Genomic DNA, 16407 nt, shown 5'->3' with positions numbered 1-16407 from the left:
CCCTCATAATTCATGACTGGCTGTGGGTGTGTAAATACATTGCAGGTATGTGTCTGATACTGGGCTTCAATAATCCTAACAGGGAGCTAGACAGGTGTTTGCCAAAATGCAACAGGGCAATACAAAGACAACTTGTAGTAATAAGTAGATAAAGGTTTCCTCTTCCCTTCCCTCCACTATTCTGATTATAAAAAGGTTAAAAGAGCTGCAAGTCCCAAATGATTATAAACAACAGTGCAAACATACTGTGCCTGACATCTTCACAACCCTCTCCAAACTGTGCATGACATTGCCTTTCTAATCTTCAAAACAGGTTTGCATCTCAAGTCTAATTTTCAGCCCCGCTTCTGTGCAGAAAGCATGCTAGGGAAGACAGATGTTAACACTCCGAACATCCCTCCCTTCCTTCTTCTCCCCCCAGTTTTATATGCTGAGTGTGATGCCATATGATATGGAATCATATGGTTGGTTGAAGTCAGCTGTCCTGGGTTGTTGCCATCCCAAGCTTTTGTGCACCCCGAGTTTGCTCACTGCTGGGGTGGTGTGAGAAAACAAGGCCTTGGCTCTGTGTAAGCACTGCTCATCAGGAACCAAAACCGCTCTGGATAAATAATGCGGATAAATTTGTGCTGTTTTCAGCACAAATAGCCCTGTAATAGCTATTGTGAAGAAAATTAACTGTACCTGAGCCAAAACCAGCACATCATATTAGGAATATGTCCACAGCTCCTAGTGAAACAGCAGTGTTGTTGTGCAAAGTTTTGAACTATATGAATAGGGTTCCCCTTTTTGCTCATCTCTCTGCATTGATGGACCTTATAAAGCAATGGGGAAACGATGCTTCACATGAAGGTATAGCTCTGGAAAACTCTGCCACAGATTTGCATTGGGGGAATTAAATTTTTTTTTTATTTCTTTTATTGATAGATCTGAATTCTGATTAGCAGAAGATTTTTTAAAACGCAATTGTTAGGCATTCTCTATCTCTTCATTTGAAACTGCATTCCACTATGCAGTGTAGACAGAACAAAACTGCAACAAACTCTCCTGTCACTGATCATAATGCACAATTGAAGCACCACAGGCCAAGCTATCATCTGAGTACTTCTTCTTTTGCTTAACTTTTTCATTGTGGCAGAGGCCAGAGTTAGGCCCGGAGAGATCAGCCTGCAGGTATTCCTATCCCCACTTGAACATCCACTCAATGCCTCAGCATTCCCTAAAACCAGACCAAATCAGCACTAGGATGAGGACTAAAGATATAGTGAGACTATCACAGCTGGGCAGACAGAACTTAGGAAAACCTGCTGTAGTATATGTTTACCTTTGGGCAGATGGAGAAAGATTAAAAGAGCAATACTAAGCGGCTGCAACTGTAGTGGCCCAGCTGACAAATCCTTCTGGCAACACACAAGCTGAGCAGCACGATCCGCACAAGTATCATCTCTGCATTTGATTTACTGTATCCCTTACCTAGGAAGACACATGGCAAAAGTACCTACCAAAAAATATGCAACATCCTGTTTGTTTAGGCTCAGCCCTGGCCAAAACCAGGGCTTGGTTCGTTTTTAGGCGCAAGCTGGAACCCTCCTACCCCACCATAGGGGGAGGGGAAGGGGGACACACATGTACCAGTAGTAGAGAATTCAGAGTTCAAACTGTGCAGGTGGTGGCTGCAGGTCCCACGGCCCCTGCAGACGGCAGGCTGAGGCACCCAGGAAAGGAACGGGAAGGCACCTCCGCCTTCCTCACGGCGGCAGCTCCCCCCCCCGCCCGTTAGAGGGCGCAGCGGAGAAGCCCCGACGGATCCCGTCGCGCCGGAGCCGAAGCAGGGCTGAGGCGACACCGGCGGCGGCACCGGCCCCGACGCCGCCCCGCGCAGGGCCGGCCCATCCGCACCGCCCCGCCGGCACCTGGCGCGGCCCCGCCCGGCCGCGGCGGTGGGCGGGCCCCGCATGCAGATGCGTCCCCCGCCTCTCCGGTGCGTGCTGAGGTCAGGCTGGGCTGCGCTGCCAGCGCGGAGCAGCGGGGTTGAGGTCGCGGCAGACCCGGAGCCGCGGGGGCGGGCGCGGAGCTACGGCGAGCGCCTGGCTCGGGCCGGGATCGGCTCCCTCCCGCCGGGAAGCCGAGGGGCTCGGCGGGGCCCTTCCAGCCGCTGGCAGCGGGAGAGTGGGGAGTGCGCGGAGCGGGGCGCCCGGCCCGCCCCGCCGACCCGCTCCTCCATGCGGGCGGCGAGCGGGGCTGGGGCGCGGGGCGCCGGGGGCAGCGCGCAGCGGTGCTGAGGCCGCGACCGGGAGAGACGATGGCCAAATGGCTGAATAAGTACTTCAGCCTGGGCAACAGCAAGACCAAGAGCCCTCCGCAGCCCCCGCGGCCCGACTACCGGGAGAAGCGCAACGGTGCCGGTAGCGCGCCCCGCCCCGAGGGGCCGCCGCACCTCCACCTCCACCACCATCACACCTCGCCCGGCTTTTCGCGCCGCCGTCCGCGCGACGACACCAGCGACCTGCTCCGCGCCTACCGCGCCCAGAAGGACCGCGACTTCGAGGACCCCTACAGCGGGCCCGGCTCGTCCCTGCGCAAGCTGCGCGCCATGTGCCGCCCGGACTACTCGGCGCCCGAGGACCTGGGCGAGGGAGCCCTCAAGGCTTCCTCCTCCTCCTCCTCTTCGTCGTGCTGCGCCACGCCTCCCACCACCGGGTCCCCGCACCTCTTCCGCAGCCACAGCGAGCGCCGCCCGGCGACGCCACCCGAAGTGAAGTACATCTCCCCTAAGCACCGGCTGATCAAGGTGGAGAGCGGCGGTGGAGGCGGTGACGGCGCCGGCAAGAAGCTCGGCAAGGGCTCCAAGCAGCCGACGGTTGCTGCCCCCTCTGCCATGAAAGATAAAGTAAGTGTTGTGCTCCTAGGGCTGGGGCTGCGTTAGGCCCTGGAAGGACTTTTGGCCAGGGGACCAGCTGCTGTACATCTGGAGTTGCCTCTGTTCTCAGCCATCCTTCATTGGGTGGCCTGGCCCTCTTTAATGCTTTAGGTCATGCGGGGCTTGTGCAGGGGTAGCACGTGAAGTGATGGTGCCCTGTCCTTATGGCTTCAAGCTCACTTTCCTTCTGATGGGACACGTTCCCAGGTGTGTTTGGCCCTCCTTTGAGGCACAGTTCACTGCCAGCCTCATGATGGGTACCAAAGCTCTTTTTGTGACCCTGCAGAACAGGATATGAATCGTTAGGGGGTTGCTTGGGGAGTGCTAGAGGCCCTTGAAAAGCCTTGTGCTTGTGACCCCAGACAGAGGCCTCAGCGACACTGCGTGTGGTATTGGACAGTCATATATAAAAAATAAACTGGTTTTATGGAGAGAGTTTGTCATTTGTTTATTTATAAACTTCTTACCTCGTAGTTCATTGTTTAAGGTGGTTCAAAGTCCTGTTGTACAATAGCAGGGCAACTTCCATGATAGCTGTGTTTCCAGCTGGTTTGTGGCTGAAGCAAATTCCATAGCTACTTGCCCAGTTGCAAACGTTATCCTGTCTTTTACTGGTCCTTCTCTTCAAATTTTAACAAAACATTCTAGACACAACCCTGGAAAGTACTGGTCTTGGGAACTGAAGTTAGAGAGGGAATAGCATTAATTTTTTTTTAAGAACAGCACATCCTCTTGCCTGTGTTGGTCTTGTGAGTATAGTTCAGTTTCTCTCATGTATTGGAAATAAATGTTTCTCTATTTTGTTAATTGGCATTTTCAACTCCAGGATAATAGTCACATCACAGGAATTTCAGGTATGTTCTGAATGTTATCTGTCTAAATGATCTCTGTGTACATGTTTAAATATGTAACATGATTGCATTGCCACACTTCCATGACAGCTTGATAAATTATATCTGTCCAGGTGGAATTCCAAAGAAATCTGCTTATGATGGTGATGATATAGGGTGAAAAATCTAGGATTTATTCTGTTGTCTTAGTAGGTGTTCCTGACTGGAAGCAACTTTTTTTGTGGAAGTGGTTGATTAAAGGCTAGCATCTCACTATGTTTTCCACTATATGTTACAATCTATTCAGTCTTCTTTAAATTTCCTACACTGATATTAGGCATCCTCTTTTAGGGAACGCCTTTCAGCAAAAACAAGTGCTTGGGGCAGAATGTATTTCTTTTTCTTTTTTAAAAATCTCTGTTCAATTTTAGATCATACTGAAGCAATTTTTATCAGAAAATACGTATTTGTTGCTAGGTAACGTGCTGCTTTGTAATGGTCATAAATCGGTATGCTGGTCCCAAGCCCTTGTTGCAGGTTCTGAAACTTGTAGGCAAAAATTCTCATATTTAGGGTTTTTTTTTCCCAATTATTAAAAGAGAAAACTATATGTGACAAGCAGGAAATCTAAATGCATCTGAGAAAAGCCAACTGTGGCTGCCTGCAACAGCATTTTTATGCAACATAGCTTGCCTTTTGTTCAATTGTGTTAGTTCATCCCAGCAATGGACGTGAAATCTCATTTATTTCGCAGCCCCAAAATGTAGAGTTTGACAGGTGAACTTGGTAAGTAGGGGCCAGCAAGGAACTGCCTCTCTTCTACACCTGTGATTCACTGAGGAAGAAAAATTGGAAATTTAGTTAACTGAGAGTCTGTAGTTCATTAGCGAACAAAGCAATTGAAAATAAACCTCTCTAAATTATAATAGGAATACAGTAAATATGGAATAAAACCCCCCAAAGCTAGAGGTCTGCTTCATAAGAATTCACAGACATGCTAAAAACATTTTAAAAACTGGGTTTTTTATGCTGTGTGTAAGATAGCATAAGCTAGTAAACAGTTTAGGAATAAAAAAATAACTAAGGGCCATAATAGTTCTGTCTTCACAGAAGTATGTTAGTGTTTAATGATCCGGTAATGCCTGTTAAATGTTTGTGTTTCATTCCAGCATCACTGTTTCAGTATTTTGGTGGTGGGTTTTTTTCTGAATTCATTTACAAGGATAGAGTGCTGTTTTCCTTTATGTGTTGATGGAGAAGTGAGAAGTAGGGGTTTTAGCATATTCAGTGAGCAATTTTATATCTTCTGTGGTTTGTCATCAGTAAAGAACTGGATGAAAATCTCAGTTGTGTGTCATACTTGAAAGAGTTACTGGAATGGGAAGGAGATTCATGGAGGTGCTTGTTTGGTGTGGTTACTTATAAAGGGCAAATGGCAAAGTACAGAGAGTGGCAGATTGGTTAGCTGAAATTCCCAGAGGAAAAGAAAAATTGTAAACTAGCTGATTCAGGGAGTAAAGGGGATGGAGATTTAAAATGGTGGCAGACATGATTATATTATGCAAGATTTTAGACAAAGGCTGGTAAAGTAGCCAGAGAGATATAATCTATCTGGGATTCAGGAAGTTTTGATATGTAGCAGTGGAAATACCAATTAAAGCTGAAACAGACAAATCCAAATTGCCGTGCACCTTTTAGTAGTGAGGTGACTAACCTCTACAACAGATGCAATGAGAGTCATCATTTCCAGATGTGTTTGAATTCATGTTGTTGGGTGGATTTTTTTTTTAATTATGTAGGTAATACAGTTAGGTGGGTTTGGGGACTTCAACTGTGGCGTTTACCTTCAGACAAGGGAGAGCAGGGTGTGTTACAATTAATGGCTGAAGGAGTTCAGGTCCTTTGGTATGGTGGATAAGGAAATTATTGGCTTCCATCTGTAGTGCTGGCTTGTGAGAGCTTAATTTATTTGCTTGCTACAAAGAAGCTAGGGAGTGTGGGCAAGTTGAAACAACATGTGGTTGTATTCTAGATGAATCTGGCATCTCCTGTATTTGTGTAAGCATAAGCACAAGACTTTGTTTAAGACCAGCTCACTAGGCAAACCACTTGTGAATGGAGATCAAAAGAAATAAGCTGAAATCTTTCTGAGTGATTGTCTTCTATCTGGATTTACACACACTTGGTGTGTGTAAATCCCTGAAGTAATAACTGAGGGGGAAGTGTCTGTGTGGAAGAATACTTCAGATATGTTTTCACCTATTATGTATTTGAACATAACCATTTCTCTGCCAGGTTTAGCAGCTAAAGAACCTGAGTTATTTCCTAAAAACATCTGTATCATACTTCATCCCAGGAGGTTCTTAATATTTAAACCTGGGTTCATAGCACATTGTCCTTTAAAAGACATTTATTTCATAATGAGCAGCATTTTGCACTATCTCTGTTCAGTAGAGACAGAACAATGTAACAATTCTTTATATTGAATGCAGAAGACACTGCAAGTTGCAAGATCCATTTCCACAGGTGTTAAAGAAATTTTTGACATTAATCTCCCTTCTTCATTAGATAGGTTTGTTGGCACAGGTCAGTTATGGTATCTGGTAGTGCCTCAACACAGGGACTCTGAACAAATAAATCCCTAGGCAATTATACACTTACAGTCCAAACTCCCTATCCCTCACATGACAGTCTGGTCAAACAGCAGCATTGGGATCTGGGGTCTTCTTACTTCTGGTTTTCTGTTTTGTTACCAATTGCTTGCTGTATGTTTTGTTGGTTCTGCCATCCTTGTTGTAATATGGTTGTTGCAGCCCATAAGCTGTGATCTATTATTTTTTAAATAATATTTAAAATGCTAGTTTTGTCCAGTTTAATTATTATTAATGTACATATTGTTAGCTCCAGGCTGTACTGTAATCGCTGTTTAACTTAGACAACATAACCTTGTAGTTCCAATGAAGTTCAACCTACAGTCTAAAAATTCTAGCTATTTTTGTCAAGCAAGCACTCAGTACTTTCAAATAGTACAAATAGTCTTTAATGGCAAGACAGGATGTATCTGAAGCAGTAGAGAATAACTTGATTCTGCACAGTCAGAGTCGATCTAGTGCAAAATCATGTGAATGTTGTGCAGCAGCAGCAATCAACCAGGCAACTGTTCAGGACAGCAGAGCTGCTGACTTGATGTATGTACAAAGTTCTGAAAATACTATCTATGCGTAAGAAACATGTGCCTTTGCAGTAGACTAGCAAAGTAGTATACCTTTTTGAACTTCTGACATCTTGCATAAAAGTGATTAGACTCTGTACAGCATTATTAAGATCTTTATATTATTAAAATACTGTTTTATGTTTGAGCAGATGCTTGTCTTATTTTTGTATATGGAAGGTCTATATTTTATTTGATGATTAAACTGAGAATAAGTCATGTGCATTTAAAAGAATCTTGCAGCTGGTATTTCAAGGTGAAATACTGAGAAAACACTTGAAATGTCTAAACAGTGTTGAGGTTATTTGTATCAGAGAATATTATTTCTAGAGATTCTAAACTACAAATTTAACTCAGTGTCTTATTCCCGTGTTTCATCCATTGCAGCAGAGTTTCAAGCTGCCTCCATATGGTTGGTTCTGAAATAGTCCTCCTCTCTTCATGTCGTTCCCATTGTTATATGGCTCTGTCTTTGAGTAAAAGAAAAGAAATAGTCATGGCTGCTGGTTGTGCGTTAATTGCTTAGGCAAGGCCATACATAAAGGCAGGAAATTACAATTTTTCTGTGTATCGATGTTGTTACAGGGCAGCTATAATGCGGCTAGAAATGCAATTTTTTTCTCATATGTCAGTCTTATGATTAAGGGACTACAGCAGTCTTGTGAAGAGGAGGATATTTAGATACAGCGTGAGACTTTGGAGTCTTGGCTTCAAAACTTTTTTGGAATGATGTAGTAGGCTGTTCAGTTACGAGTGTGCCTGGCATCTGCACTGTATGCACTGCTTGGAACACTCACGACTTTGGAAGCTATCCAAATTGTCAGACTTCTGGACACAAAGAGATACAAACAGAGAAAGACTATCAGGAAAGAGTATGAAGGAGTTGGATCGCGTGGAGATTTAAGAAGGGAGTGGTAGACTTCTGGAAGAGTGTATCGTGTGTATACCTTTGCAGTAAGCATCTTAACTCCACTGTAAGAAAGTTCCTCAGATACTGCCTTTGAACAAGGGGATGAACTTGTTCTGCTGCAACACTGGCGTCACCATAAATGCAGCTTTCTTACTACTGCATGATAGCACACATGTTACCTGCAGACTTTCCTTGCAAGCTATCCATATGAGGAAAGACATCTGTACTATGTTATTTTACATATCCAACTTCAGGTAAACTTGCACACCAACTGTCAGCATTAGACTGTTGTAATGTATATGTGGCAGTAAAACCTTCTCTAGGCTAAATAAGGTTATGCAATTTACTATGATTCAAAGGGTATTCTAACTCTAAATGAGAAATTAGGAACAGCAAAAATTGTATGGGAATTCAAAGAAGTATTTTAGCCTGATTAATGAGGAGAAAGGATCTAGAAAGGAAAAAGATGAAGCTGTGTTTCTCTTTTTAAACATTAGGTTTGCATGTAATCTTGTAGTTTGCTATCTGATCTTGTGGTCAGTTTACCATTTTATTTCTTGGATCACTGAAGAAATGTCTAGTTTTATAAGATTTTTTGCTCCCCAGGCTCACTGACAATGGTGTAAGAGAGATGTTTGTGTCTCTAAACACCTTTGTATGTGTCCTTGCTTGTGCTAGCCACTGCCTGGTGGCAAACAATATGGTTTGACTTTTTACTGCTTTGCTGTTCTGTGTCATTGTGATTGTATCCTTAACTAACAGTATGGTAGGCATGGTTTGGAAGTGGAGGAAGTGATATGAGAATAAGCAGTTGAAACAGCATAATGGTGGATACTAGCAAGAGGTAGGAAAGGACTGTGGTGCAGATGTTGCTGGACAGGCTGTTGTTTTTGTAAATGTTACTGTTAGACGGTCTATTTGCAAGGAAACAGACATAAGGTGTGGTTTTGGAGTAGTTGTGCATTCTCAGGAAGTGTGGAAAATTGTTTAATTGTTTTACAAAATATATTCTGCTAATGACATAAAAGGGGTACAATTTTTAAGCTTTTTTTTAAAAAACTGTGTTTTCTAAAGAGAACAATATATCTTAATTTTTCTGTTAGTCTATCCTTCAACAACTCTTGGATCTACTGAAATATCCTCAAAGCTGTATTTTCAGATTTAAAATACTTTAATGGATGGATCAAGGAAGCACTTGTTTCTTTCTGAGGGGAAAGGTACAAACACATTTTTAAACTTTGAGCAGGAAGTGCTGCATTGCCTGCCATGTGAAGAGTGGTGTGCATTGCCCTTTGTGAACCAGTGACACATATGGGATGGCAGGGGACTTCAGTTACTGCCTGGGAATAGAGGAGAGAAATGGAGGGCAAGAAGGCAAGAACTTACTTGTATCAACTTGTTAGCAGTTCAGTTTTGTCCCTGTGAGTGTGTGGACTTATAAAAACTCAAGAACAATTCACCTTCACTGAGCACCAAACCTTCTATGTGGAAGAATAGCTCTTGAAATCCTGTTATTAAATACTGTGCATTTTTCCCCCAGCACCTCACTATCAGTTCACAGCTTCTGAGAAATTTAGGCACCACATTTCCTAATTTGTGTTTCAATTACCGTTTAGATGAGATGTGTCATTCTTTGGAAGTCACCACTATGAATGAGGTCTGTGATTCCTTCCAGGGTCCCAGCTAGTGTTGGTCTTTCTTAATACCCAAATTTAGGACTAGGAGGAAAGACTCTATATACATTTTATCTGTAGGGTAGTCCTCCAGAATCATACCCTAAATTTCTGACTTGATAGCAAGGTATTAAATGCCCTCAATTTATTTTTCCTGATACTTTCAGGAATCTGGTCATGTACAGATCACTCTATTAGCATGTTTTCCAAGGCTGTGAAATTTATTTTTAATAAAAAGTGATACTTGGTTACAGGGAGCGTTATCCAACAGGTTCCTGAATTCTGTGCTTCATGGAAGAAAAGTGGAAATCCTTATTAATATGGAAAATAAATCAAGACCCAACTTCACAGTCCTGCTGTATGCAGGCTGAGCTTTGTTCAGGTTTCAACATCAGAGATGTTTCTTATGTGTAGTTGCCTGAATTTTACATGAAAATATAATTATTTAGGAAACATCTGCTTAGGGCATGTTTGGGATGTGAGACCTGGAGGTTCCTTGGGGTCAAAGAGAAAAATCTGACATTTGCCAAAAATATCTTGTTGTGAAAAAACGCCAAACATACCCCTGCAAAAAATCTGCAACTAGTACAACAAACACCAACCAAACAAAATAACAACACAACTCCCCCCATTTAATATTGTTACTCACCGTTGGCCACCATGATGATTAGATGGGTAGAGCGCCTCTCATATGAGGAAAGGTTGAGGGAACTGGGGTTGTTCAGCTGGGTGAAGAGAAGGCTTTGGGGTCACCTAAAGGGAGCCTTCCACTATCTGCAGGGACCCTACAAGAAATCTGGAGAGGGACTTTTTTACAAGGGCATATAGTGACAGAGCAAGGGAGAATGGCTTTGTAATGAAAGTAGATTTACATTACATTTTAGGAAGAAGTTCTTGACTGTGAAGCTGATGAGGCCCAGGTTGCCCAGAGAAGATGTGGATGCCCCATCCCTGGAAGTGTACAAGGCTAGGTTGGATGGGGCTCTGAGCAGCCTGGTCTATCTAAAGGCATCCCTGTCCGTAGCAGAGGGGTTGGAACAAGATGATCTTTAAGGTCCTATCTAACTCAGGCCATTCTGTGCTAATTTAGAGTGATTTCTACTGCAGCTAGGGACTAGTCTTTTGTGAATACAAATTCTCAGAGAGGATGAAGAATTTTCATTACATTGTGTTAAATGTGTTAACTGTGGTATTCTTAGAGATATATTCACAGTTTTTAAGTGTCCTTGTCTTCTGTATCTTTGCTGATAGACACATGCTGTTATCTGCGATATTGGTGGGCTCAACTGCGACTCACAGAAGTTGAAAGAGGAATATATGGTCTGCCATTATACAGTTATATAAGTATGTGCCTGCCCATGGCAAGGAGTTTAGAACTAGAGAGTCTTTAAGGTCCATTCCAACCCAAACCATTCTATTATTTAATACTGATAATATAATAATATATATTATTTAATAAAAAGAAATCTTTAAAGTAAATATCCCCTAATAAATTCCCCAAAGGTCTGGTGGACAGGAAAAGTATTTTAGATTTTTTGCTACATGTTGTGTATTATAATTTCTCTTGGATTCTTCTAGAACAGTGTGTCCTTAATCACAATAGCCACTAAATTAGTGAAATAGCTAACAGTTCTGTGCTGATGTTAGTGTTTTAAAGATAGCTTGCATTTTATTGCATCTTCTGCATTTCTGTTCAATTAAAAAAAGAGATTACCTCTAGTTTTTCAGTGTGGTGAGTTCTTATTTGTTTCCTTCTTTTTCATTCCCTTTAAAATGTTTAGCTTAGTCAGATAGAGATACCTGTGAAATTATGTACTTAATGGTGTTCTTTGGTTTCTTCCTGTGGATGCATATGCAGATTATGCTTTTGTATATGCAAATACTTATTTAAACTTGATATGTTTAATATGGTAATATTTGTCAGACTTTTTTTAAGCCTGTAGAAGAACAAAGACTATGCATCAACAGTGAAGCTTGCAACTTAATTAATATATAATAGAAGGATAAACCAACCTCAGTCTCAGCTTATATGTAATTTTCTGGGCTTTTGATCTTGTATCTGCTGATGAACTTTTTAGCGAGAGTTATGGTTTTTAATTTGTCAACTTGTCTCGTAACTGAGCTGTACTCTTTTTCTCTATCTTCTGACTTTTAACTAGCAACCTGCAAGGAAGAGCCCCTGCAAGCAAGTGTTCTCTAAATGGTTATTGACTTCTTTTAATAACTGTACTTCTATTTATGCGTTAGTTTCTTTTGCTTGATGTTACTGATGCCTCGAAGTACTACATCTACATATATACAAAAATAGAAAATAGTATCATATATGTATGGGATGTCATAGAACAGGCTTGAATAGAGCAGGGATCGGTAGTTGTAGGAGCTCCTAGCCCACACTCAGAATGTAGATCTCGCATTCTCTCAAGAGATAAGCCATAGGTCTTTGACAATAACCCTGACAAATGAAACTGACTTTGACATTAATTTGGAATCTGGATGACTGCCTTCTGGGAATTCCTGATAGCTGTGTTTTCATTTTGACAGACTGGACCTGTGAGGAAGGTGGCTGGATTTGGCAGAGCAGGGAGCCAAATTAAATATGTCCTGCTCCAAAGGTCATCCTCTGCGTATGAACGCTGTCTTTAGCTGTGCATAGAAAATTTCAACATCTTGCTATTCCTCTGATTATGTCCAGGTTAGATGTGGCAAGTACAGCATTAGATCCTGGATAGTCTAACTAGCTGAGACTTCTTGGAGGGATGCATTTGTAGACAGTGGATGCTGTCCATTATCTTTTACCTCCTGTCCAGTGTTTGTCAGTCAGTAACATGGAGGATCAGTTTGGAGACCAGTCAAACGAGTTTAGCCATTTGCCTTGGAAGCGCACTAAATCAAAGCTGTGGAAGGGGCACTGCATGCAGGCCCTAACCTGAGATCTCCTGTGCTCACCTTGGCCTCTGGACTGTAGAAAAGAAATGCCTGACTGAGACCAGTTTGCTGGGCAGTGGTTGAAAGGTTGTTGGGAGATATATAAACAAACACAATGCCTCTTTCTGGAAAGCTAATGAGCTCTGGTGAACACAGGAGCACATTGGTTGTCACAAGACCTGCTCCGACATGCCTGTGGGGAAGAGGTGACAGCATGGTGTTCTCACAGTGGATCTTCCCCATGTGGCATGGAGGTGATCAAGATAATGATCTGCAGAGCCCCCACTGCATATGCAAGGCATGTACCTGTGATATTTGTTTAACATTGGAATGCTTTTTCTTTCTCAGGATAGCATGAAAGGGGTATGAGAACAGTGTATTAATACCATCTGTCATGAAGCAAGTGTTTTGTTTGACTAGAAAATTCATGTACTCAGAACCTTCTGTTTCATCAAAAGTTTTTGTCTGTACTTTGTCTATACTTTGTCTCTCAAGCATAGAGGCTTGGAAGGTGAGCTCTTTAAGCTAAAAGTAGCTTATGTGGAGATGGCAAAAAGTCTTGCAGAGTAGGAACTCTTTTTCTGCTTGAGATCTCTGAAAACAGGAAAAATAATCCTCTGAAATAGGGTTGTCAAAAGCAGTTCAGACATTTACAGTAAGTATGTTATAACAAAACCGGCAGTCATACTCCTTTGAGGTTTTTTTTTGAAAGAAATGGAAATACTTGAGACTTCCTAGAAGTGGAGAATTTATAGCTGTTAGCAAGTATAGAAGAAATCAAATTCTGGCACTGGCCGGCTGCTACATCTAGGCTGAGAATTACTGAATTTTAGTATATATGGAAACAGTAACAGTCAGCTGGGGAGTCCTCTGACAGCTCAGCATTGTAATCCACTTGTAATAAGATAGACAGTTCCAGGAATGGTTGCTCTTTCTGCCTGAGTGCTGAAAGGTGGGTTTGGTATTTGCTGTGAGAGGATGTTATTTAGGTTGGAGTTTTTTGGGTGGCTTTTTTTTGGGGGGGGGGGGGGGGGGGGTGGTCTTGTTTGACAGCATCTTTTATGTATAATTTTCCTCCTAGTATACTTTGGGCAAATGAAGAAGAAGAAATGTCAAATAGCTGTGCTAAGTCTGCTTTCTGTTTTGTGTTCTAGTACAGTTGAGCAAAGGATTGGCAAGTACTATGTGTCAACATTTGCAAAGGAGAGCAGCACAGAGCACATGCAGCCACCTAGCAGCTCTTGACAGGCTCGGAGCAGAAGGCAACATGGATGGCATTTCAGCTGCATCACTTTTGGAAATAAAACTGCCCTTGTGACTAGGAGAAATTACTGCTGCGTTATACACGTCCTCTTTGTCTCAAGGGTGTGCAGCTGCTGTCACTTGATTTGCTCCTTGGGCATATGTTGCCAGACAGGGGGGAGGGGTCTTTTTCCCTTTGTGTTAACTGTTTTCGAAATAATGAGGGAGTAATTTTGGACACCAAGTGAAAGAAAGAATTATGTTTTCCTCTCTCGATGATCCACGTCAGTCTGGTGATTTCTGTTCAAGAAAAAAGCTTCCAGTCACTTTAGCTCTGAGTGGAAGAAAACCCGAAAAAACCATAATTAAAACGTCAGTCTTGGTAGTAAAATAAGCAAAATAAGTAGTATAAAATTGCTATGTGCCAGTGTTATGGGGCCTGAGTAATGACTCTGAAGTGTGTTAGATGTTTTGTTTCCTAATCTTAAAGGAGATCTGTCTTTCCTAATAGAGTGTTCATTTATTCCATGGCACTTGTGCAGGTGTTTGATCTGTGAATACTTGTGTGTCCTGTTTTTCTTCTCTGACTGGTGGGATACGCTGGCAGCAGGAGACGGAAGCAGATGCCGCCTCAGTCTCTCAACTGGCAGTGTACTCCCGGTTCTTTGTTGAAAATATTGAAACTGTTGGAGTAGCACTGTGCTGTAAGTCTTACTAGTGCTTGTCTTAAAAATGTGAAGTAACTCAGTGGAAAAATCCCTTGTAAATAAAGTAAGCAGTCTGGGCAAAACACTTTAGGTTTGCCTTGCTTTGAGTGGTGAGTTGGATAGGGTGATCTCTTGTGGTTCTCTCCCACCTGAATGATCTTAGGGTTTCATAGGGATTCTGATGTTGAAGCCTGCCTCTGCCTGCTTTTGTTTGCTTCAGACTCTTTTGCCTGTTGTAGATTCTGTCTCTGTGCTCTGCAGTATTTCTCATAGGAGGATTTCTGTCTTTGCCCCAGTCTGCTTGTCACATCCTAGAAACAAAGATTAGCTCTGCCACTACAATTATGGGGAGGACTGATTCCTGTGACTTAATTGACTGATGAAAAACCTATAGATGGGTCCTACACAGCATACCATGATTTTGCAGTTGTCAAGAAAGCAGAGTCATGTAATGTCAAATGTGAAATTTTTAAACCTTCAGATTTTTTTTAGTTTCCAAGTGGAGAAGAAAATGTTTTCTGACAGATAATTTATTTTTGCTATCTTTTGTCTCTGTCCACAAAATATAAATAAAAATAATGTTCCTTTGAGCGAAAGAATGGCACAGATGGTTTTGAGGGTTTAAGTTTAGCCAAGAGGTTTGTTTTGTGTCTTGCTTTTCTCAAGATCTAAAATTAAAAGGCTTCTTATTAATGCAGTGAAAAGAGGAGCTTTAGAATGTTTATTTTTAAAGTTTCTTGCAATATTTTCAGTTGTAGCTCATAAAACTTAAAAGCAGAGGAGATGAAGTATGTGCAAGGGAAGGAGTGGGTTTTTTTCTTGAATATTAGTAGACTTCTCTAATAAGATTCGCACTGGATTGAATTTGCTGACTGGTTGGCTCTTTCTAATTTGTCCATCTGAATCATTCCATTGCTTGTACTAGTCAGAAATCCTTTTGACATGGACTCTGCCTTCATGAGGTTTCTGGTATAAATAGGTGCACACTGGTATTTCAGTACCATTTAGTAACTAATCTGTGGCAATTGTGTATTTATCCTCTGAACCAGGACTGTACTTTGAAGATGGCATAGGATGCAGCTGAGTGAAGGTGTTTTTATTTGCTGATAGGATGTCATTGCCTTCTGCTTTGCACACTGGAGACTCTAGTAACAGTCTCCTTCCTGTCTTTCAGGTGTTGATAGCTGATGACTACTCAGATCCGTTTGATGCCAAAAGTGAATTGAACAGAATGGGAAAAGGGGAGAACACCGGCTATATGGAGCCATACGAAGCCCAGAGAATAATGGCTGGTAAGGAAAGACAGTTGCATGTGTGAGCTCCAGTTGCATGGCAGTTCACATGCATATTATAGCTGCTGTGAAACAGAAATGTCTTTTGGCATGGAAAACCGCGTTTCTGAAGATGCTTAGGCAGGCAGCAGCAAATTCCATAGAAGCACTGCATTTTCCTGCATATGCCTTTATACCTAAAAATACCACTCTGTACCTCGCTTTTAAATGTAGAAGTTTTGTATTGTCAGGTGATAAGATGAAAAAATAAGAGCAATGGGAGTTGGAGTTCGTATTCCTCTTCTTGGCAATGTGAAGGCTGTCATCTGTGTGTGTGGGTGAGATGGCCAAAGCATGACGTTGTGTTATTCCACTTAAAAACAGTTGAACAGGTTGCTAATGGACTTTTTTCCTCAATCAGATTTGGACTTCTTGGTGTTGGAGGAGGGCTGCAGATCTACTTCGTTCTGTAACTTCTTCCTTCCTTCCTTGCTTCTCTGATGATTTTTTATCAGCAGTCAAAGACACTATAGGATGCCAGTGGTGGTGATGTTGTATGCCTTTGAACTATTTAAATCTCTGGTACCAGCATTGTGCAGCTCTATTTTCTCTGTATTTTCTTTATCAGAACCAATATCCTACTCATTGGCTGTGCAGTCTGCAAAATGTTCTGTGGTATTGGGCCATATGTTTTTAATTTGTGATGATTTGACCAGTC

General features: G+C 42.2%; 1 protein-coding gene across 1 annotated transcript in view; it reads left to right on the top strand.

Annotated features, from left to right (window-relative positions):
• Window positions 1-1969: 1969 nt before the first annotated feature.
• The window catches only part of SHB (SH2 domain containing adaptor protein B), a 59356-nt gene continuing 44918 nt past the window's right edge, over window positions 1970-16407 (top strand). Inside the window, exons 1-2 of the mRNA XM_064736154.1 lie at window positions 1970-2890; window positions 15593-15710. Of these exons, the coding sequence (XP_064592224.1) occupies window positions 2303-2890; window positions 15593-15710 (706 nt within the window). The 5' untranslated portion in view covers window positions 1970-2302. The remainder of the gene's footprint in view (window positions 2891-15592; window positions 15711-16407) is intronic.

Source organism: Zonotrichia leucophrys, chromosome Z (assembly GCF_028769735.1).
Source record: "Zonotrichia leucophrys gambelii isolate GWCS_2022_RI chromosome Z, RI_Zleu_2.0, whole genome shotgun sequence".
NCBI lineage: Eukaryota > Metazoa > Chordata > Aves > Passeriformes > Passerellidae > Zonotrichia > Zonotrichia leucophrys.
The sequence above is the reverse complement of the archived record's forward strand: the minus strand, read 5'-3'. Positions and strand labels throughout refer to the sequence as shown.